Source organism: Carassius carassius, chromosome 38, assembly GCF_963082965.1.
Source record: "Carassius carassius chromosome 38, fCarCar2.1, whole genome shotgun sequence".
In the NCBI taxonomy this organism is placed as follows: Eukaryota; Metazoa; Chordata; class Actinopteri; order Cypriniformes; family Cyprinidae; genus Carassius; species Carassius carassius.
Genome location: NC_081792.1, coordinates 23,622,278 through 23,647,935, shown reverse-complemented (window position 1 = coordinate 23,647,935; position 25,658 = coordinate 23,622,278). Strand labels below are relative to the sequence as shown.

The 25,658-nt window shown below is 35.6% G+C and overlaps 1 protein-coding gene across 1 annotated transcript in view; it reads right to left on the bottom strand.

Annotated features, from left to right (window-relative positions):
• The window catches only part of LOC132119592 (NTPase KAP family P-loop domain-containing protein 1-like), a 34,788-nt gene extending 9,892 nt beyond the window's left edge, over positions 1–24,896 (bottom strand). Inside the window, exons 1-2 of the mRNA XM_059529688.1 lie at positions 24,703–24,896; positions 24,510–24,610 (exon numbers count right to left, since the gene is read on the bottom strand). Coding sequence (XP_059385671.1) covers position 24,510 — 1 coding nt within the window. The 5' untranslated portion in view covers positions 24,511–24,610; positions 24,703–24,896. The remainder of the gene's footprint in view (positions 1–24,509; positions 24,611–24,702) is intronic.
• Between the last annotated feature and the right edge of the window lie 762 nt (positions 24,897–25,658).

Below are 25,658 nucleotides of genomic sequence, written 5' to 3'. Positions count from 1 at the left end.
TTCCAAGCCTTCGCCACCTCTTCGTGAAGCTCAGGAAGAAATGAGGCGGGCTTTGAGAAGTGCGCTCATCCGAAAGGGAAATACCATCCAGCCGGGAACGAGAGGGGGGGGCGCTGGTGCAAACCACTCGCGGCCGAGACTCATCGCGGCCAACACGATCATTCGCCCCGGCTCCTTCTCGATGTCAGCTCGTCTGCTGGGCTTCTGAGCAGAAGGCGCGAGATCCTCGGAGCTCGCCCAGCCCTCACTGCCCGAAGCTAGCAGAGAGCGCGTGTCCTCTTCCCCCGACGCGGCCCTGAGATCGACTTCCTCGGACGACGCGCCGGCAAACAGCAGGCGCTGCCCACCGGGAAGCGATGCAGGGGGGGCCCGGTGAAGCAGGGCGAACCGGCGAGCTCGGTTGAGCTGAAGACGGTTCCGGAATCCGCTGGAAGCGATGCTTTTACGGCGCCTCAGCGCAGCGGAGAATGCAGGCTCAGAGAAAAAGGCCAGGCGAGTCCTCAGAGTCACCATGGCAACAGCTCGCAGTGGGGGCATCCGCCGTCAGCGAGCGAGCGCTGCATGATCTTCACCCAGGCAGGAGACACAGATGACGTACCGGTCTCCCTCGCTGAGTGGGGCTCTGACGAGCCGCAGGAAGGCATCTTAAAAAAGACGCGAGCTCTTTTACGAGTGTGTGTCGCAGGGCGAACACACACACACACATAAAGAACAGCTTGTATATAACAGGATTGAAAGGATATAGGCGCCGGATAGTGCAGCAGGAACGGCAATGGAAGGCGGCGATGCCAGCAGCTTCAGAATGGCTCGTCCTGCTGATGTGCTTTCTCAGACGGCGCTTGCTTCCTCCGTGATCCAGCGATGCGTGAGCTTCGCTGAAGAGATGAAAAATCAGGTGAGTCAGCCTTTTCGAGCTCCTTTTATAGATTGGGCCACACCCGTTTCGGCGGGAAGTGGCAAGAAGGGCGCGAAGCGCCCTTATTGGTCTGATGTTGCATCAGCCCGCGCTCGATAGGCTGTGCAGTTGCCGCAGAACAAGCCAATGAGCGAACGAGCCGTCTCGCCTATGGCTGTGTACTGCTGCAAATGCGCTTTACAAAAATACAAAATTAAGGATAATTTTTTGCTTCAGTATTTCGTGAAAAGAGACTTTTCCCGTAGCGTCTTAGCTAAGACGCAGTACGAGAGAGCTCTCGTAAGAGAACAGAGCGTGCGCACGATCAGTTGTTGGTAATTTGTTGTGTAGCGTGCCCGACGCCGCATCCAATGTAGACAGCACTGCTTTTGTTAACACACAGCTCGTAGAAACGGGCCTGGCAGCTCGCGCCAGTTCTAGACACGGTGAAAGTTTCCTGATTGTGACGGAAGGCCGAATTTACATGACACATTATAAATGAGCATAGTCTGCGATAGATACAGTGCCAAAAAGAAGAGAAGAGGATAAAGACAGAGGTAAAGAGATGTAGTGAAAGAACAATTTATTGCATAGGAGTAAGATACTATAATTTCATGGCAGTTATTTTTACCTTAAACTTAATGTTAGCAGTTGTTCTGAGTTCTGAGTCCCCAGACTGTGATTTTGTACAATCATGTCAGTTTTAAGACGCATTTTTTATTATCACTTTTTTATTAATGTTTTACTCTACAGTTGTGCAGTTTTGGGGGGGATACAGTACAGGCCCAAAGTTTGGAAACATTACTATTTTTAATGTTTTTGAAAGAAGTTTCTTCTGCTCATCAAGCCTGCATTTATTTGATCAAAAATACAGAAAAAAATGTAATATTGTGATATATTATTACAATTTAAAATAATTTGTTTTCAATTTATTATACTTTAAATTATCATTTATTTCTGTGATGCAAAGCCGAATTTTCAGCATCATTACTCCATTCTTCAGTGTCACATGTGACATCCGGTCTATCACATGATCCTTTAGATATGATGATTTATTATGAGTGTTGGAAACAGTTCTGCTGTAATGTGTGTGTGTGTGTGTGTGTGTTTATATATATATATATATATATATATATATATATATATATATATATATATATATATATATATATATATATATATATATATATATGCTAAATCATGAACACAATGACAGGGTGAAATGGGCTGTGATGCATGGGGCGCCAGGTAAAATCTTGCCTAGGGCAGCAAATTGGTCAGGGCCGGCCCTGCGGGGCTCCATACCTTCCTCTGTAGCTATAGTAACAAATTCAAATGCAGCAGCGATATCAAACACTCATTGGCTCTCGCCGGTTTCGTCATAGATTTCAACATTTTTCCGGCGATTTTTTTTGACATTCCTGCAATAAATTCTTGTGATTACTTTTGTCTGTTGTAAATATATATATTTTCTGCATGGTTAAATGATTTGTGGATTTTAAGGCTGATTTTCTATTCTATTTATATTCTATTTCTATTCTATATAAAAATACTTTAAAATAAAAAAAGAACATTCAATTGTCAGTATGGACATAAACCTTTCATATAATGAATTAAATTATTTAATTACAGATAATTTTTAAATTTTACATAAATTTGAACAATTTAAGAAAACAGAAAAAAATACTGTATAAATAATGGAATAATGGAATACTGTTATGTTATTAATGGAATAATAATTAAAATAACAGTCAAGATGTAAATTTACTAATTAAAATAACTTTACAAATAATACATTAATTTTCCTTTATAACAAAGAAAAAATACTGTAATTTGTCTTTAATAATACAGTCCCTAAAATAACAGTCAAGTTGTTCCTTTGCAGATATTGTTCGTAATTTTACATAAATTTGTATGTAATTTAATAAAACTGAAAAAAGAAAAAAAAATACTGTATAAATAATAAAGTAATTTTCCCATATTGAAAAATGAGAATTACTGTCATTTGTCATTTATGAAAGTGACATGAAATACAGCCAAGTATGGTGACCCATACTCAGAGTTCGTGTTCTGCATTTAACCCATCCAAAGTGCACACACACTGTGAACACACACCCGGAGCAGTGGGCAGCCATTTATGCTGCTACGCCCGGGGAACCGTTGGGGGTTCAGGGCCTTGCTCAAGGGCACCTTAGTCGTGATATTGCCGGCCAGAGACTTAACCTTAGGGTTAAGAGTCAAACTCTCTAACCACTAGGCCACAACTTCCCGGCAGATATAATATTGATATAATTGATTTAATTTTTACAATTTATAGAATTCTTTAAAATAATGGTCAAGTTGTTAATTTGCAGATATTGTTTGTAATTTTACATTAATTGGTATATAATTTATGAAAACAGGAAAAATACTATATAAATAATAGCACAATTTTCCCGTATAAAAATGAGAACTACTGTAATTTGTCATTAATAATATAATCCTTAACAGTCAAGTTGTTAATTTACAGATTTTGTTCATAATTTTGCAGTTTTAAACATAATTTAAAATTACAGAAAAATGCTGTAATTTTTTTGTTGTTGTTGTTTTGTTTTGTTTTGTTTTTTACAGTGCACAAATAAAGCATTTTTTTAATTGTGAAGGTAGTCACTTAAGGAATGCTTTAAGACCAAGCAGAATCCTCTTCACAGCGAGCAGGACTCATGTTTTGATTCCTGGAAATCAGTTTGGTTGAATGCAAAGATATGATTATTGATCGTAAGCACAACATCCAGCTAGAAAACATACTATTTGCCATCCTTTTACTATTTGCAATAGTTAGACTGAGGCTATGGAACGGGGGCCCCCCAAAGCTCATCCTTGTGGTGTGGATGGCACAGAAGAGCATAGGCAGTTTGAGTGATGTGGGGAGAAGTATGGTAACCCAAACTCGGAATTAGTGCTCTGCATTTAACCCATCCAAGTGCACACACACAGGAGTGAGTAGGGAACACACACACACACACACACACACACACACCGTGAACACACCCAGAGCAGTGGGCAGCTAATCTTTCCAGCACCCAGGGAGCAATTGGGGGTTCAGTGCCGTGTTTAAAGGCACTTCAGCCATGGGTATTGAGGGTGGAAGAAAGAGCTGTTCATTCACTCCCCCTACCTACAATTCCTGCCGGCACTAAGACTTGAACCTGCGACCTTCGGGTTACAAGTCCAACCCCCTAACCATTAGGCCACAGCTGCCCCATAAAGTAAACAGGTGTTTCTGCTTGGTTTCGGACAGAGGAAGTTTCACTTGTTAGGCAAACGTGATGACCACTACACTACAGAAATTACAGTAGTTCAAATCAGATGAAATACTTTCATACTTTTCTGGACTTTGACAGTGTAACTTACTTGGCAATCTATGGGACAGTCACAATACTCCTCATTTTGGGGTGGAGTATCCCTTTAATGGATTGATATTTGCTTCAAGTGATAGGCCAGGTAAGTCAATATAAGAGAGAGTAAAGTATGGCTTGTCTCCAAAAATTTGATTGATGAGGGTCATAAAAGCCATCTGTTCTGGACACCTGTTTGTACACCCCCCTCCCCTCCCTGTACAGCCAGTGACCTTAATATGAACTTATGAACCCAAGGAGGAATTTCGGAGCGAGGGAGAAATGAGCTTGTAGCATTACAATTTAAAAATGGTGTTTTGTTACCAGTTAGAAAATAAAGAAAACTAGGTAATAGAGTTTTAGCATTTGTACCTTACCTCAACTGAAAAAAAGAAACGAACGTAAAGCAGCGATACAAACCAGAAAAGTAGGAGTTTTGTCACGATGTTAGAGAAAAGTTCAAACAAAAGAAAAAAGATGGTAGACATTACGCGGATCTAAAATAAAATACACCAGACCCCGTCTTTAAAACACCAGCACAAGATACTTGTCAAAACTATGTTGTACTTTACCACTAACTAAAATTTTACTGACAAGAGTTAAACAAAAGAAAAAAAAAGATCTCACAGCAAAGTGTTATTGTGTCTCCGGTAACGTTAGCTCGACTCAAAAAAAAAAAAAAAGAAGCGAACGTAAAGCAATGTTATAAACCAAGAAAGTAGGCGTTTGTCATGTCGGGTGAAAAGTTAAAACAAAAGAAAAAAAGGTAACTTAGGCATTTACGCTGATCTCAAAGAAAATACATCGGACCCGTCTTTAAAACACCAGAACAAGATACTTGTCAAATCTATGCAGTACTTTACCACTAACTACAATTTTAAAAAGCGAGACTGTTAGACGAAAGAAAAAAAAAAGATCCTCCGGCAGAGTTGTGAAGCGTCCGTAAAACACAGGCTCGGGAATGCTCCAGAAAAAAACCACGCCTCCAGCGCTAGAGAGGGCCGGGCAAGAGGCGTGATAGCAGCATTAAATAGATTTAAATGTTACAATAATTAAACTAAGTAGTTTTTTAATAAATAGACATCAGTCCTTAATTAGTGAAAACTTTATAACCGTTTAAACATATGGTCAATTTTTACTTTTTAAATGATGTAGGCCTATACGATTTTTATTTACTTTTAGGCTAGTCTTAAAAATAAATAAAAAAACATAGTTGAAAAGGCGTTATTTGTTTTTAATGTGTTAAGTTAATTACTTTAATCTATGACTAGTCTAAATCTAGACTATCTCCGTCGATATATCTTTTATTTTTGTCAAGCTTAATTTCTCAAGCTATGTCAATTAACACACACACACACACACACACACACACACACACACACACACACACACACATACACACAATTTCCTTCTGTCAAGCTTGTGTCGCGTTATCTAGTAAATAAACCAGACGTCATCTCGGTCATCTCAAGCACCGAAACCCGAATGTGTCGGTGTCTGTGTGATTACAGGCGTCTATATATAAGTTAGACATCAAGCGGTTGTAAAAACATCTAACAGGTTTTGAAAAGCTTGTAACTGGCTTGTGAAACTAACTAATTTCAAAGGGTGTTTTATATATATATATATATATATATATATATATATAGGATTTTTATTTTAATTACATTTATCATTTTTATTCACAAGGTGATTTTTAAGCACAAATGCACACAGGTCATACAAACAAGTGTAGTCTACCTTGCTTTTTTCAAGCCTCAATACACACACACACACACACACACACACACACACACACACACACACACACACACACATACTTTCCTTCCCCCATGCTTATTCTGTGAAACATTTCTATAGCCACATCTTTATTTAACAAAATCTAAAATGAGATCTGATTTATTGCTATATTAAATGTTTCTGTAGGTCGTAATCTTTCGTTGTCATATCTTTTACATTTTATTAAAATAGGTTCAACTGTGTCACAATATCACATTTAACACAAAGTCCAGACACATGTATTTCATCTTATAAATAATGACTGATTAAGTGCAATGTGTCCAATTCTATGGCGAGATCTTCTCTTCTATTCCCAAAAATTCTCCTTTCATTTCCAACTGGTCTTTGAATATTATATAAATGCTGGCCTTTATTCTAACCAACCCATTTAATTTGACACGTATCTTTTTATTTTTATTTATTTTTTAACTAGACCTTTTATTTCTAATTTACTCATTGGAGTATTAAATACGATGTCTGACATTTTAAAGCTTTTATCTGGTCCACAACTTTCACCACCTATATGTGTGGGTATCCATACAAAATAAATCTTTGTTATTGCTTGTATTCTGAACAAACTCTGTAAAATGCCTGATAAGATGACTTGTGTAGTAGAAGCTTCACCACTCTTTAAACTTGATAGTACTGAAAATGAGTCTGAGCATATGACTACTTTAGGTATATTAATGTGTTCAACCCCACTGAAGAGCCAAAAATATGACAATCATTTCTGTAGTATAAACAGACGGATGATTAGATGTTCTTTCTAGTATTCTATATATATGCTCTTTATTTTTAATCTAAACAAAAGACCTTGATGTTTTATTTTACTTTAATAAGCCACTCACACTTACTTTAGTAGCCTTAATCATTGAATATGTCTTTTATTTTGTTAATATTAACTTCTGGCACGAAATTCTAGATTCATAAATGTATGTTTTTCAAACCCCCCCCCCCACACGTTTAGTGGCGTTTAAAGAGGAATTTGTGATGTATTTGGAGACGTTAAAAGGCATGAAAAGTCCCAAAGCAAGACTTTTGTATTCTTCATTAGAGGACTTTGGTTTCTTAATGTGAAAATCTGTTACACCCCACTACATTTTCTTTATCATTATATTTTTATTTTTTCTTAAGTGATGTTTTATTTATTTTACATTTATTTTGTTTTATGATGTACAGAGTGTGAACAAAAATTGAGTGTAATCTCAGACCGTATTTGTAAATCTACCAGTAATGTACGTCTTTATGTTTTTAATGTTTAAAGCATCGAATAAAAAATAAAAAACACACACTAACACTTCCCCAACCACCCTAATGACGTTGGTCGCAAAGGTTTAAATGTATGTTAAAAGAAATAAACAAAGTAATGTTTTTAATAACAACACATCAGTTCTCATTTGATTAAAACATTCTACCTGGTTTTAATATTAGACCAATGTTTTACTTTAAAATTAGGTTAACCTATACGATTTAATTTTTTCATCTCAACAAAATTCCTTGTTGGAAAAAAGTGTTGTTTTATTTAATTTTAATAAGTCACTCACACATACTTTAATAGTCTTAACCCTTGAATACGTCTTTTATGTTGTCAATATTAACTTCTATCATTGCTATATCATTGCTATATCAATTAAAACATGCATTTAGGCAAACACAAATATTAAACAGGAATGAATGTGATATGTCAAGATGGGCTTTTCTTGCCAAAGAAACTTTTACAACATTACAGGAAAGGCTAAATATTTCATCTCTAGTAGTGCGTAGGAACGCGTCTGGTGTCTTTGTGTTAACTTTTACGACCATGTCAGCGAAGACTATAAAACATCTAAAGGTTTTTGGGGGTTTTGCAACTGAACTGTAATCTAATTAGTTTTCCGGGGTTCTGGTGTTGTAAATGGTGTGCTGCTGGTCAGCTAAAGTAAAAAAAATTGTTTGTGTATTTCGTGATCAAAGGGTGACAATTTCAACTTTATGACTTGGGATCGCAAGGTTAGCTGAAAGTTCATTTACTGGTCAAAAGGATGTGAAATCTTTTAACAAGTCAGACCATAGAAAAATGTAGTTTAATTCAAATTAATTTAGTTTTGTTTTAGTTACATTTATAATTTTTATTAACCCATAGATCTTTCAACCTCAACATAGATGTACTGAGAATGCAAACAAGTACACAAACACAACCATACAATCATAAACAAACACACACACACACACACACACAGATACAAATGTAGACATACAGAAAACATGAACATGTAACCAAACAAATACAAATATACACTCAAACAGGTACATAAATACACAAACAAACAAACAAAATAGGTAACAAACACGAAAATACCTATATTAGATTGAAAATGAGTTGTCATAAGTTTTCTTTGAAACCAAAAGTGTCTGTTGCGACAAATGTCTCACAGAACTTTATACAATAGATTAGACGTCCTTTATCACTTTCCAAATGGTGTTGTTAACCATGATGTTTTTTAAAATAGTTTTAAAAAGTATTATTTTTTAGCTTTCATGTAGGATTCATGTCAGCACTCAAATGTTTGAGTCCAGAGACAGATGAAAATAGATGCGTGAAGAAAAATATTTAAGAGTTTTTTTAATGACAGACTAGTTGGTTTAGATTGTTTAAAACAGTTGAGTTTATGCATTTATCTTGAATGTGTGTATGGTAACTGTTGCATACATGAAGCAGAAGAAATACATAAACGCATTGTGGTTGATGTTAAACAATAAAAAATATATTATTTATATATCATAACTTACTTTCTTTTCAAAACACAATAAACATTCTTATGACTTTTTAACTGCGAACAACCGATTTGGTTGGAAAAAAAAATAAAAAATAAAAACACATTAGGTTTCTTAGTTAGATTGCTTATAGTTTGTAGTAAAATCACATATATAAGCTTACATTTTTCTTTCAATCCACGCGGTTTTCACACACATTCCTCACAAAACTGCCAACAAAGACCTTAAGTTTTTGTTTTAACGTTTAGCTGTAACTGAGACCTTGGGGGGAATTATTTTACGCACAGTTTTGGGGAAGTTACTATGAACTTTGCAATAGGTTATAGATCACAAATGACCCTATTTAAAATCTAAAAGGTTGTGCAACTATATAAATTTCTTTAAAAAAAGTAATGTAACTGATAACATTTGATTACATGTTTTATGACTTGTAATGTTTTTAACCGTTAATCTTTTGAAACATGTAAACAGGACGGGTTAACATTAGAGCGCTCAACAGCTAATGACCGTCAGACTTTTCAAAATCCTTCATCACTTAAATTAGGATTGTGATCGTGATTTCATTTTAAAGCACAACCACCACAAAATCAGATTTGCTTGGAGATTAAATACATAGAGTAGTTAGAGTTAGTTAAGGTGGTTTACGAAATATATCAATTAAATCTGTACGTGTGTGAAAAAAATATTCAGATGTAACATTTTCATAATTAACCGCAATTTAATTATTTTTTCTGTGACTATAACTGATTACATTTTATTTTTTGTAATCAAATGATATAATTTAGCTATATGTAACTAGTTGACCTCTAACACTGCTTATGCATTCTGACAATAATAGATTGTGAAAGTGTTCATTATCCTCTTTAACTTTAAAAATGCGGACAGTGTCGCTTAACACTAGTTGGCAAACAAGGGTTTGCTCTTAAAACAACCACCAGACTCCGACTTGAAAGCACTGTAACAAGTATAGCCATTGCAGAAATTTATTATAGAGATGTAGTAAGATAAACTGGATGCACGATTGACCGACTTATGACATGTTTACCATATTATTACAAGGCCCTGCTTACCTAGTTTTATGATGAAATATGTCTGTAAAAATAAACAAGCATACACACAATCTCCAGAACGGGGTCTGATGATGGGTGTTCATCATTTCCTGATGAAGACAGACTGGATATTCAGACCACAGCAGCAGGACACGATTGTCTTTTTCTAAAGATAAAGACAATTATTTGGTTTCAGGACACACGATTCCTAATTGTTCACAAGATAACATAACAACGGTTGCCCCATTACAGCATAGCCAACCCTATTTTAGCCTGTTTTAGCACATGTACAGTATATCGTATTATTCTTGAATATAGTCGTTTAGTCTAAATATGTGTTAACAGTTATTTATTGTTATTATATGTATTATATGTTTTTGTTTTACAAAGGGGTTCAATTTAATACATTTAACTAATACCTCATTCAAGCTATGTAGATCTTCAGGTCAGGGAACTACAATACCCATCATACACCTTTGCAAAGATTTCTACACTGTTTGTGAAGTATACGCTCCTTCCATGTTGTGATGTTACAAATCTCTTTTTTGTGATCTGTTTTACTGATGCAAAGTCCGATTCACTTCTGAAAATGATTCATTTGGACAGTTTGGTTCAATGAACCGATTCATAGAGCCCTTAAGTCATTTTCGCAGTTATGTCAGTACACATTTTTCTTTCTTCTAACAACTCAAGAGTCATTTTATTTCTGTGAATCATCTAAATAAATGTATTGTGTGAACACATATTGGTGATCATTATCATCTGTTCATTTAAGTTAATGCTGAATCATCTAAATAAAGTTAACTGTGTGAACACATATTGGTGGTTATTGTATTTTGTTCATTTAAGTTAGTGATGTTTGTGTTAGCCGTTTTAGGCACAGTGCCTCTGTCATTTGTTTAGCTTAAACATCGGTTTTTAGTCAGTTACAAAGGTGTCAGGCATTAAATTTTTGTATTTTTAACTAACCTAATTATGACAGAGTTACAGGTTTCAGGTGTTTTTGGTGAGTGTAAGCGGTGAAAACTTAAATGTGACCGCCGAGTAACGTTAGCTACTCAAACGAAGACAAATTGTGTAAGTGTTCATTAAGATGCCGAAATGAAAATAAGCGTACAAATATCCATAATGACAATAAGTACAATATACCCTAAAAACACAATAGCCCCTGCTAAGTACACCTAAAATTTGTTAGAGTGGTGAGATATTTACGTTTACCTTTATTCATTTAGCAGACTACTGCTAAATGAATTTACTACGCTACAGTTGCCTGCTGTGAACAATAAACTATACAATAAATCTATAAACCGGAAATTCATCGTGAATTAAAACAGTACATCCGCATTCGGCGACAAAGTTCTATATCGATTAGGGGCAAAGTTTATGCCTTGGAAAGAATCGAATTCTGAAAAAGTCGTCTGACGCTGCACAAAGACCCATGGAGGGTAAATGGAGCGGCGCTGTTGAAGTCGAAAAACTGGAGTGCGCCGCGGGAAACACATGTTCTGTAAAAGACATTATCGACCCTGTTTTTAAACTACACTACAGAGGACAGATGATCGGTCTGATGCAAAAGATCATCACGGCAGAATGCGACCCAAATCTCGATTGTACGGGCGATAGCAAGCGGGAAAAAAATCTCAGTAGCCAAATGAAACTTGTAAGAAGTCTGAAATATACATGGCCTGATTTGACGAGCATATTTTTAACTGGGACGGACCCGGTGTATGTTTCTGCACTTAAAATTCTGGAAGTGATGTCTGAATGTGAAGATGAGATGGACGTTAATGACGTTCTCTATCTGTGTACATCTGTAACAGATCAATGTGTGCTGTTGGCTTCCAAAAATTATGATTCTATGACCTGTGAAATTGTTGCATCGTTGGTTGATTTCATATTGGAGCAAAACATGTTAATCTGCAGAGATTTTCTATTCTGGTTAGATTGCCTGTAATGTCATGTTTGTTTTTAATGACAATTTGATCATTTTCTTCACTACATCAATGTATATTCAACAATATAGTGTTGAAATAAATGATTGATCCACTTCACTCGCTATTCTGTTCTCGGAGTTCAGAAACTTTTTTGTTTGTTTGTTAACAATTCAATAATAATAAGCAACATATCTTATATCTGATATAAACTAGGATAATATAATGATGTTAAGTAAACGTCTCGAATGAAGACGATGTTTAAAGCAATATTTTAATACCCAAATTCACAGAAATATTGCTTTGTATGAACAAAGAGACCCACTTATACGAGACCAAAAACTGGGAAAACGAGTCGTATAAGGCCCTAAGCGCAAGACCAAACCATTGCAATTAGGATGGTGAAAACTACGGTAAACAGATTCAAACAGAAAGAGCTAACAAAATCATGGAAACATATCATTCTGGTTTCAAAGTGTAACGCTATGAAAAACATTGCGGTTTATATCTATTTATGTGTGTGTGTGTAAAAGTTCTCTAACTTGCTCTATTCTTTTTTTATTCAATCTGTTTTCTTTTTATTTATTATATTATTTAAAAGCCCATGCTTTGTGTACTGTGTTCACCTAACTGAGACTTGTTATAACACTTATATATCATTGCTCTTTTTGTTGTTTTGATTGCTTCCACCGTCCTCATCTGTAAGTCGCTTTGGATAAAAGCGTCTGCTAAATGAATAAAGGTAAACGTAAATATCTCACCACTCTAACAAATTTTAGGTGTACTTAGCAGCAGAGGTGGAAAGTAACGAATTACATTTACTCGCGTTACTGTAATTGAGTAGCTTTTTTGTGTACTAATACTTTTTAAAGTAATTTTTTTAATCTGTAATTTTACTTTTACTTAAGTATATTTTGTTTAAAGTATTGTACTTCGCTACATTTTAAAACACATTAATTACTGAGTAAAAAAAAAAAAAAAAAATCGCTCCCTGGAAACTACGTCATTAAATAATGGGCAGGAGGGCAAACTGGCGCTAAAATCACAAGAAAGATGCAGACGGTCAAAACAGGCGTTAGTGGTGCAGACACAGCAGAAAACGAAACCCTGTCATATTCTGAAGTTGAACTCGAAGGAAATGAAGTGAACCCCTGGCCATATGTATGCTCTATTATGCAGTGTAAGCTGTACTTGCTTAGGAAGACCAAACTAGCAGCTTATAAAATCTCGACAAGACATCAACCCTTCGCAAGAATGTAGAGGTAAGCTAAATAATTGCATCGTTGCATTGGTGGTTAAAATGAAGCTTTGACATTTTAGCAAGAGGTTTTGCACAAATTAGCCAAAAAGACAGTGGTGAGGAGTGTGCTATATATATCATCTGCGATAATATCATGTTTTTTGTTTTAATGATGTGCACGCGCATTTATAGTGCGTTCTTTCACTGTGTGATTCAGTCTCCTAAAATGCATTTAGAATGATCACAAAATTGAAGATATAGGGGCAGAAAATTCACATATTTATATAATTTCATACATTAAATCAAAATCACACAATGAATGCCGTCTTTTCCTCCAAAAATCATCATGAATATATACATACATACATTCCCAGACAGCAAGCAGTTTCGTCCCAGATCCGGCCCACACCTGGCCCACATGAAATCCATGGGGGCCAGATGTGGGCCGGATCTGGGACGAAACTGCTTGCTGTCTGGGTATATATATAACAGTTCAGTAAACAAGTTAATTAAGAGACTTGCGTTTTAGACACCATATTGCCTTTTTTAGCTCTATTTCTACAACAGAACATAATTCCAAACACAGCCACCAAAGCACAGTTTTGCGTCTCTGAGCAACGTGACAGTGTTTCCTTCCTGAATGAATCAACCGTTTAAATGATTCGGTTCAATCGCAATGACTCACTTATTAACAGTGACTTGCTGACACATACTGGCCATTTTAATTTCACATTTAAAGTATCTTTTGATTTTTTTTTTATAATTAATTTTTTATCATTTCAAATGAGTATTCAACATTTTATGTTTTGTATATCAAAACATTATTCATGCATTTGTAACTGCAGGTTAAATGCATTCTTGTCCTGCACTAAACAGTGTAATACATCTAAATGCCACTTCCAATGAATCTTCTGCATTTCCTCTGCATTAAAAGATGAGTTTGTTGATACTGATTTGCCTGGTAACAGCCCAAATGTTTTATTATTCTAAATAACTGATTCCTTTAATTAAAAACAACTAGTTTGAGATTAATAGACCTATCCCAGGGGTGTCAAACTCAGTTCCTGGAGGGCCATAGCCCTGCAGAGTTTAGTTCTAACCCTGCTCCAGCACACATATCATGTAGTTTTCAAATAAACCTAAATGATTAGATTAGCTGGATCAGGTGTGTTTAATTAGGGTTAAATCTAAACTGTGCAGGACTGTGGCCCTCCAGGAACTGAGTTTGACACCCCTTGGCCTGTCCCTTTATTGACTCCCTCCCACTGTTAAAATGCAACTAAGTAATTTTTACTCTGAGTAAATTTTAAATGAGCTACTTTTTACTTTTACTTGAGTTGATTTTTAGACTGGTACTTTTACTTTTACTTAAGTAAAATTTCATTAATGTAATGGTACTTTTACTTGAGTAGAATAATTTTGTACTCTTTCCACCTCTGCTTAGCAGGGACTATTGTGTTTTTAGGGTATATTGTACTTATTGTCATTATGGATATTTGTACGCTTATTTTCATTTCGGCATCTTAATGAACACTTACACAATTTGTCTTCGTTTGAGTAGCTAACGTTACTCGACGGTCACATTTAAGTTTTCACCGCTTACACTCACCAAAAACACCTGAAACCTGTAACTCTGTCATAATTAGGTTAGTTATAAATACAAAAATTTAATGCCTGACACTTTTGTAACTGACTAAAAACCGATGTTTAAGCTAAACAAATGACAGAGGCACTGTGCCTAAAATGGCTAACACAAACATCACTAACTTAAATGAACAAAATACAATAACCACCAATATGTGTTCACACAGTTAACTTTATTTAGATGATTCAGCATTAACTTAAATGAACAGATGATAATGATCACCAATATGTGTTCACACAATACATTTATTTAGATGATTCACGGAAAGGAGCGTATACTTCACAAACAGTGTAAAAATCTTTGCAAAGGTGTATGATGGGTATTGTAGTTCCCTGACCTGAAGATCTACATAGCTTGAATGAGGTATTAGTTAAATGTATTAAATTGAACCCCTTTGTAAAACAAAAACATATAATACATATAATAACAATAAATAACTGTTAACACATATTTAGACTAAACGACTATATTCAAGAATAATACGTTATACAGTACATGTGCTAAAAAAGGCTAAAATAGGGTTGGCTATGCTGTAATGGGGCAACCGTTGTTATGTCATCTTGTGAACCATTAGGAATCGTGTGTCCTGAAACCAAATAATTGTCTTTATCTTTAGAAAAAGACAATCGTGTCCTGCTGCTGTGGTCTGAATATCCAGTCTGTCTTCATCAGGAAATGATGAACACCCATCATCAGACCCCGTTCTGGAGATTGTGTGTATGCTTGTTTATTTTTACAGACATATTTCATCATAAAACTAGGTAAGCAGGGCCTTGTAATAATATGGTAAACATGTCATAAGTCGGTCAATCGTGCATCCAGAGTTTATCTTACTACATCTCTATAATAAATTTCTGCAATGGTTATACTTGTTACGGTGCTTTCAAGTCGGAGTCTGGTGGTTGTTTTAAGAGCAAACCCTTGTTTGCCAACTAGTGTTAAGCGACACTGTCCGCATTTTTAAAGTTAAAGAGGATAATGAACACTTTCACAATCTATTATTGTCAGAATGCATAAGCAGTGTTAGAGGTCAACTAGTTACATATAGCTAAATTACATCATTTGATTACAAAAAATAAAATGTAATCAGTTACAGTCACAGAAAAAATAATTAAATTGCGGTTAATTATGAAAATGTTACATCTGAATATTTTTTTCACACACGTACAGATTTAATTGATATATTTCGTAAACCACCTTAACTAACTCTAACTACTCTATGTATTTAATCTCCAAGCAAATCTGATTTTGTGGTGGTTGTGCTTTAAAATGAAATCACGATCACAATCCTAATTTAAGTGATGAAGGATTTTGAAAAGTCTGACGGTCATTAGCTGTTGAGCGCTCTAATGTTAACCCGTCCTGTTTACATGTTTCAAAAGATTAACGGTTAAAAACATTACAAGTCATAAAACATGTAATCAAATGTTATCAGTTACATTACTTTTTTTAAAGAAATGTATATAGCTGCACAACCTTTTAGATTTTAAATAGGGTCATTTGTGATCTATAACCTATTGCAAAGTTCATAGTAACTTCCCCAAAACTGTGCGTAAAATAATTCCCCCCAAGGTCTCCGTTACAGCTAAACATTAAAACAAAAACTTAAGGTCTTTGTTGGCAGTTTTGTGAGGAATGTGTGTGAAAACCGCGTGGTTTGAAAGAAAAATGTAAGCTTATATATGTGATTTTACTACAAACTATAAGCAATCTAACTAAGAAACCTAATGTGTTTTTATTTATTTTTTTATTTTCCAACCAAACCGGTTGTTCGCAGTTAAAAAGTCATAAGAATGTTTATTGTGTTTTGAAAAGAAAGTAAGTTATGATATATAAATAATATATTTTTTATTGTTTAACATCAACCACAATGCGTTTATGTATTTCTTCTGCTTCATGTATGCAACAGTTACCATACACACATTCAAGAGAAATGCATAAACTCAATTGTTTTAAACAATCTAAACCAACTAGTCTGTCATTAAAAAAACTCTTAAATATTTTTCTTCACGCATCTATTTTCATCTGTCTCTGGACTCAAACATTTGAGTGCTGACATGAATCCTACATGAAAGCTAAAAAATAATACTTTTTTAAAACTATTTTAAAAAACATCATGGTTAACAACACCATTTGGAAAGTGATAAAGGACGTCTAATCTATTGTATAAAGTTCTGTGAGACATTTATCGCAACAAACACTTTTGGTTTCAAAGAAAACTTATGACAACTCATTTTCAATCTAATAAAGGTATTTTCGTGTTTGTTACCTATTTTGTTTGTTTGTTTGTGTATTTATGTACCTGTTTGAGTGTATATTTGTATTTGTTTGGTTACATGTTCATGTTTTCTGTATGTCTACATTTGTATCTGTGTGTGTGTGTGTGTTTGTTTATGATTGTATGGTTGTGTTTGTGTACTTGTTTGCATTCTCAGTACATCTATGTTGAGGTTGAAAGATCTATGGGTTAATAAAAATTATAAATGTAACTAAAACAAAACTAAATTAATTTGATTTTGTATTAATTACGAAATACACAAACAATTTTTTTTTACTTTAGCTGACCAGCAGCACACCATTTACAACACCAGAACCCCGGAAAACTAATTAGATTACAGTTGAGTTGCAAAACCCCCAAAAACCTTTAGATGTTTTACAGTCTTCGCTGACATGGTCGTAAAAGTTAACACAAAGACACCAGACGCATTCCTACGCACTACTAGAGATGAAATATTTAGCCTTTCCTGTAATGTTGTAAAAGTTTCTTTGGCAAGAAAAGCCCATCTTGACATATCACATTCATTCCTGTTTAATATTTGTGTTTGCCTAAATGCATGTTTTAATTGATATAGCAATGATATAGCAATGATAGAAGTTAATATTGACAACATAAAAGACGTATTCAAGGGTTTAGACTATTAAAGTATGTGTGAGTGACTTATTAAAATTAAATAAAACAACACTTTTTTCCAACAAGGAATTTTGTTGAGATGAAAAAATAAAATCGTATAGGTTAACCTAATTTTAAAGTAAAACATCGGTCTAATATTAAAACCAGGTAGAATGTTTTAATCAAATGAGAACTGATGTGTTGTTATTAAAAACATTACTTTGTTTAATTCTTTTAACATACATTTAAACCTTTGCGACCAACGTCATTAGGGTGGTTGGGGAAGTGTTAGTGTGTGTTTTTTATTTTTTATTCGATGCTTTAAACATTAAAAACATAAAGACGTACATTACTGGTAGATTTACAAATACGGTCTGAGATTACACTCAATTTTTGTTCACACTCTGTACATCATAAAACAAAATAAATGTAAAATAAATAAAACATCACTTAAGAAAAAATAAAAATATAATGATAAAGAAAATGTAGTGGGGTGTAACAAATTTTCAAATTAAGAAACCAAAGTCCTCTAATGAAGAATACAAAAGTCTTGCTTTGGGACTTTTCATGCCTTTTAACGTCTCCAAATACATCACAAATTCCTCTTTAAACGCCACTAAACGTGTGGGGGGGGGGGGGGGGGAAACATACATTTATGAATCTAGAATTTCGTGCCAGAAGTTAATATTAACAAAATAAAATACATATTCAATGATTAAGGCTACTAAAGTAAGTGTGAGTGGCTTATTAAAGTAAAATAAAACATCAAGGTCTTTTGTTTAGATTAAAAATAAAGAGCATATATATAGAATACCAGAAAGAACATCTAATCATCCGTCTGTTTATACTAAAGAAATGATTGTCATATTTTTGGCTCTTCAGTGGGGTTGAACACATTAATATACCTAAAGTAGTCATATGCTCAGACTCATTTTCAGTACTATCAAGTTTAAAGAGTGGTGAAGCTTCTACTACACAAGTCATCTTATCAGGCATTTTACAGAGTTTGTTCAGAATACAAGCAATAACAAAGATTTATTTTGTATGGATACCCACACATATAGGTGGTGAAAGTTGTGGACCAGATAAAAGCTTTAAAATGTCAGACATCGTATTTAATACTCCAATGAGTAAATTAGAAATAAAAGGTCTAGTTAAAAAATAAATAAAAATAAAAAGATACGTGTCAAATTAAATGGGTTGGTTAGAATAAAGGCCAGCATTTATTAGGGATGGGACGATACACTTAAACTCACGATACGATGCACCTCGATATGCCATGGTCACGATACGATACGTCACGATACGATATCAAAAAAGAATAAAAAAATAAGAAAATATTACTGTATAACAACAACTTATTTATTTTTGTTTCAGCTGCACACAGGGAAACACAAGGCCTAACTGGCCAAACACAAACAAGAACACTCCCTTAGTGCTGCTCTAATCCTAGGTTAAGTTATCTCAGGACTGGTTCTTCTTCAAAAAAACTAACATATCAACATGTTCTGGTGTAATCAGTGATCTTTGAGCTGACACAATGTCTCCTGCTGTGGAAAAGACACACTCACTGGGCACTGACGTAGCAGGAATGCAAAGGTAGGCTTTGGCCAGGGGGGCAAGTATGGGGTAAGCATATGCATTAACTTTCCACCACTCAAGTGGACTACTGTTGAGTGGGATAGGAATCCCATTTCTGTAGGAGAGTATCTCCATTTCAATCCCTCTGCTGGACTGCACTGTCTCAACAACAGTAGTGTAGGAGCTCCCAAGGAGATCTTCTAACGCTGTCTTTTTTGGTGGGGGAGGCTGTGTCACGTCCTGCATCTGCCTTTCTCCTTCCACTGGCTCTTCCTGGCTCTGCTCTGCTCCCTGTGCTGCCTCAACCATGACCCTGGCCTGCTCTGCTGCCCCTGATGTTGAAGCACTGGCCCTAGTGGTTCTTTCATCTATGTCACTGGTCTGAAAAAAATAAAATAAAACTAGCTCAAACAGTTCTGTCTTTCAATCCTTCACTCCCTCCCTCTCTCACAGACACACGCACACAGAGACTCTCTCTCTCTCATCGACTAATAAAAAAACAAAAAAAAACAATATGAGAAATAAGTTTTCGGGCTCTGGCCTACACATAACGAGTTACAAACACGCGCAGGGCACCTCGTTTTTTTTCAATAAAAGTTAGCCTACCTGGTTGCGCTGCTCATGAAGTGCTGAAGCTTTTTCACGTATTCGGGCATAGACGGACTCGCGTTGTTCATCATTCAGATGGGACAGGCTTCGGAATCGTGGGTCAAGCGCAGTGCACTCCTGCAGCATGTCATTACATTCCCCAGAGTACCGGTCCGAGATGTCGAGTAGAATGGCGCTTTTCATGTTGGCGATGGTCTGTTTGTCATTTTCGTCTGGTGACATGCTCTGCTCGATCATGAACTTCAGTGGGATTATCAGTGAAACAGTGGGCTCTTTTTCATCACAGACAACTGTTGTGGCTGTCTTCAGTGGCTTAAGCAGTTTCACTATGTCCTCGACATCTGATATATCACTGTTATCCAGAGTGTCAATTTCTCTCGCATTCCTTCGGATTCCTGGGCAGCTCAGCGCTGCTGAGACAGCTGTTTGTTGCTCCAGGTAGCGCGCCAGCATGTCGTATGTGCTATTCCACCTGGTTTGGACATCGGTGATAAGTTTATGCCGAGGCAGCTCTAACTGGGTTTGATTGTTGGTCAGGACGGCGGTGGCTGTGGTGCTCTTGTGAAAGAATGTAGTTATTCTTCACACACGACCAAGAAGGCGCCCGACGCGGGATACAGCCAAGCCTCGCTTACTGGCCAGATTCACAACATGCGCTAAGCACTTGATGTGAGGGTGGAGACCGCTCTCTCTCACAGCAATGTCCATGTTGCTCGCGTTGTCTGTGACACAAGCAATGGTTGTTTGTGGCCTCGTTAGCTCCCACTCACTCAGTGCATTTCTCAACACGTGAGCTATGTTAACACCAGTATGACTTTCACTTAGCTCACGAGTTTGCAACACAAAGCTTTTTCTCTCCCATTTCTCGTTGATGACTTCTGCCGTGATGGTTATATAACTCTGTGTTGCACGCGAGGTCCAGCTGTCGGTGGTCAGGGCGACACAGTCGGCATTTTTTAGATACTCTTTCACGCTTTGTTTGGTTTCATTGTAAATTTCCGGGATTACCTTCTCTGAAAAATGTCCTCGACATGGCATCTTAAACTTGGGCTCCAGCACATTGAACATTTGGATGAATTTTCTCTACCATGTTAAATGGAGCCATATAGTCCGCTATGAATTCGCCAATGAGCCTGGTTATCTGTTTTGCACGCGGACTTGACGGAGGTAGAGTTGGTGTCAGCGCTTGTTTCATGGTCAGCTGTCCCTTCGGTAGGCTCGTTTTCCCCGGGGCCGTCTTTACATTTTTATGGTGACGTTGAAGGTGGTGGTTCATGTTTGTTGTGTTGGATGTGGTGTACGGAATGACAGCATGGCATAGCTTACACACAGTCTTAGTCTTGTCAGTTACTCTATTGCCGTCTTTGTCTTTTTTAATGAGAAAGCCAAAATACTGCCAGACATATGACTTGTATCCAGGCGGAGCGTCCTCAATTTCGACCTCATTTGACTCCATGGTCGGCTGTTTGGGGGCCTAATATTTGTTAGCTCGCTGCAGTGTTGTTGTTGCAACATGCACTGTCTTGACGTGACGACGTACCGCACCGTTTTGTTTGTTTGTTTATTTTATTTGAACATGTAAATAAAATAAAAAAATTTTTATATACATACAGGCATGCATACATATATAAAATTTAAATAACAGCCAAATTAAGTCCGTTCCCCGGATATAATTTTTTTTTCATTTAGTTTTTTTACCCTGCTTGATCAGCAGATGGTGCTGCCAGCCTGCCACCATAGACTGTATGTCTGGCCCATATTCATACACACACATATAATACACTAAATTATTTATATACTACGCAAATCATGCAGCAGTGCCATCTATCTTTATTTTGCGATCCATTTTTTTCGACCTCGATGCGTTTCGTCACGTTTTGTATCGCGATATTTTGTCAAACGATATTTCGTCCCATCCCTAGCATTTATATAATATTCAAAGACCAGTTGGAAATGAAAGGAGAATTTTTGGGAATAGAAGAGAAGATCTCGCCATAGAATTGGACACATTGCACTTAATCAGTCATTATTTATAAGATGAAATACATGTGTCTGGACTTTGTGTTAAATGTGATATTGTGACACAGTTGAACCTATTTTAATAAAATGTAAAAGATATGACAACGAAAGATTACGACCTACAGAAACATTTAATATAGCAATACATCAGATCTCATTTTAGATTTTGTTAAATAAAGATGTGGCTATAGAAATGTTTCACAGAATAAGCATGGGGGAAGGAAAGTATGTGTGTGTGTGTGTGTGTGTTAATTGACATAGCTTGAGAAATTAAGCTTGACAAAAATAAAAGATATATCGACGGAGATAGTCTAGATTTAGACTAGTCATAGATTAAAGTAATTAACTTAACACATTAAAAACAAATAACGCCTTTTCAACTATGTTTTTTTATTTATTTTTAAGACTAGCCTAAAAGTAAATAAAAATCGTATAGGCCTACATCATTTAAAAAGTAAAAATTGACCATATGTTTAAACGGTTATAAAGTTTTCACTAATTAAGGACTGATGTCTATTTATTAAAAAACTACTTAGTTTAATTATTGTAACATTTAAATCTATTTAATGCTGCTATCACGCCTCTTGCCCGGCCCTCTCTAGCGCTGGAGGCGTGGTTTTTTTCTGGAGCATTCCCGAGCCTGTGTTTTACGGACGCTTCACAACTCTGCCGGAGGATCTTTTTTTTTTCTTTCGTCTAACAGTCTCGCTTTTTAAAATTGTAGTTAGTGGTAAAGTACTGCATAGATTTGACAAGTATCTTGTTCTGGTGTTTTAAAGACGGGTCCGATATATTTTCTTTGAGATCAGCGTAAATGCCTAAGTTACCTTTTTTTCTTTTGTTTTAACTTTTCACCCGATGTGACAAACGCCTACTTTCTTGGTTTATAACATTGCTTTACGTTCGCTTCTTTTTTTTTTTTTTTTGAGTCGAGCTAACGTTACCGGAGACGTCATAACACTTTGCTGTGAGATCTTTTTTTTCTTTTGTTTCACTCTTGTCAATTTTAGTTAGTGGTAAAGTACAACATAGTTTTGACAAGTATCTTGTGCTGGTGTTTTAAAGACGGGGTCTGGTGTATTTTATTTTAGATCCGCGTAATGTCTACCATCTTTTTTCTTTTGTTTTAACTTTTCTATAACATCGTGACAAAACTCCTACTTTTCTGGTTTGTATCGCTGCTTTACGTTCGTTTCTTTTTTTCAGTTTGAGGTAAGGTACAAATGCTAAAACTCTATTACCTAGTTTTCTTTATTTTCTAACTGGTAACAAAACACCATTTTTAAATTGTGATTCTACAAGCTCTCACATCTTTTTCACGTATTGCTTAACGAAAACATATCTGATAGTTTTGACTCGTTTGGTTGTATCAGATAAATAACCAGTAACCTAGTTTTATTTCATTTGTAACAACTTTAACAACGTTTTTACACTTTTCCAACTACGAAAACGATCATTACATTGTTTCCATTGCTGCTATGCATTTATAACCTTTTTCTTGAAATACACTGTTTATTTTAAACCTTAATAAAATCTTCCCTTACACCATTTTCATGATTTCGCCCCTTTTCAGAGTTTAAAAAAAGCACATAGCTTCCCACATTTCTCCCTCCCTCCGAAATTCCTCCTTGGGTTCATAAGTTCATATTAAGGTCAGCTGGCTGTACAGGGAGGGGAGGGGGGTGTACAAACAGGTGTCCAGAACAGATGGCTTTTATGATCCTCATCAATCAAATTTTTGGAGACAAGCCATACTTTACTCTCTCTAATATATATTATCTTGTTGTATGTCTGTAATTTCTTAATGTTGTCTGACTAATTACAGTTTTCTACTTTAATTTCTTAATGTTTTATGACTAAAAGCAACCAAAAAGCCATTTTAAAGTGGTTAAGCAAATGGCATATAATATGGCAAAAATGGCAATAATAATAATACAATTAGTATGCTTCCTCTATTTTAAAACCCACAAGCTGCCACTGCAAAAGAATCATCAAGTATACTTGCAAAATACCTTTTGTATTTTGTATACCATACCCTTTGAGATATACATGTTGATATGCATGAACACTATTTCTTCCTCCCTTTATTAGCTGAATTTCTAAAACAAATACAATGAACCAATGCATTTCTTCATCTAATTCAGCTAGGCATGCATTGTCAATGTGGTTACCATTAAAAGAAAACAAAATAATAAATAAATAAATCAAAAGCATACCAAGGTGCATGCTGAGGGCAACATATTAAATTGGAATGCACATAAAATATACCTCTTTTAACAGTTGTTGCTCTTTTGAAATGAAGCCACCGACCAAAGCTCTTTGGATCCATCACTATGAAAAATATGGTAATGGAGAATAGAACATCTCACCTTCTCCAAGCAGAATTAGCAAGCAATCATTCAGGCACAGTTTACAGCAAAATTGCATTCACCATTTTCAGAGATATTGCTTTACCAGATGCAGAAGAGCCAAGAGAGAAGAGTTTGCTGGTGTGTGTAAACATTTACTGAGAAAGACTAATCTTTGTGGATGAATTTTGAGCAAAAAATGTATTTATTTATAAATTTAAAAAGCAAATTTATAACTTATATTTATGTGTTTATTTATTAGTGATCCACTCATGCAAGTTTACTTACTAAGAAAATATAAATAAATAAATAAAATGGATCACTATTGTGGCTGTCACGATCCAAGTCTGTTTTCTCATTTTGTGTTTCTGTTTGTTTCTGAGTACACTTACTTGTTCAGTTCCTGCTTCCCTAGGTGCGTCCCAAATCGCGTATACTTATGCACTATTCTGTGACGTTTTGTAGTATAAATAGTGCAAGTAGTGTGTTCACACTGAAAATTTCAAAAAGAAAGAGTGCACTTTAAATATTAGGGTTGTGACGGTAAAGAAATCTTCCCACAGGTTAATCGACGTGTGACTATACCGGTAATACGGGTATCAACGGCGGGCGGGGTTCGTTTGTGTTTTCCCTCTTTCCTTCGCTTTCCTTAACTTTCATAACTTGTAAATGACCTTGCGCATTTTACTTTCACTTTAGCCGCAAATCGGCGTCAATTGTTTGAATGGAAAGCATTCGATTAACATCGAAATGTGCTCTTTTCAAATATGAGCCTTAAGAACAAGCTTTGCGTTTTTTTCTTTCTTTTTTTCTTTTTTTTCTCTCTCTCTCTTACACAGATGATTCCGCTTGGTCTTTTTCTCTTAAAATAATTTTTTAACCATTATGAACTAGTTTTTGTAAGAGAGTTGAACATGTGTTGAAGATATTGAAAAGAACACATATGCTACTATAAGAATGAGCAATGCAATAAGAATGTAGAAAAAGGTAAAATGATATGAAATCCCAGAAAATCTTGTTTAATTCCTTTTGTTGGATCTGAGTATATGTGTAAATGTCTTCTATGTGAATGTGTTTGTGTACTTGCTGATTGTTTTGACAAATATATGATTGTGTGCATTGGTGTGGAGGGTGTGGGTGTGTGTGTTGCTGTGTATTAGTTGATCTAACATCCAGGTCCACTATGGTTGTTTCTCACTAAAACCAATGAAAAATAGATTGACAGTCTATGGTCACATGGAAGTCATAAATGAAAACATATTAATAATATTTTAGTAATTAAAATCAATATTCATAAAACATTAGAATTTGTTTTAAATGCTTGCACAAATTTCACAATACAGCAAATTCATGAGGTTATTGATGATATATTTCAAGAACTGATGTCCATTGAGTTGGACATAAATAATAATAATAATAATAAATAAATAAAATCTGCACTCAGCCAGCGTAGAGCCTGAGCTGCAAGTGTCTCTGCACAGATTTCAGCACGATTCCCACATTCTATCTGGGAGCCTTCCCAAACAAATAGATTAAGAATT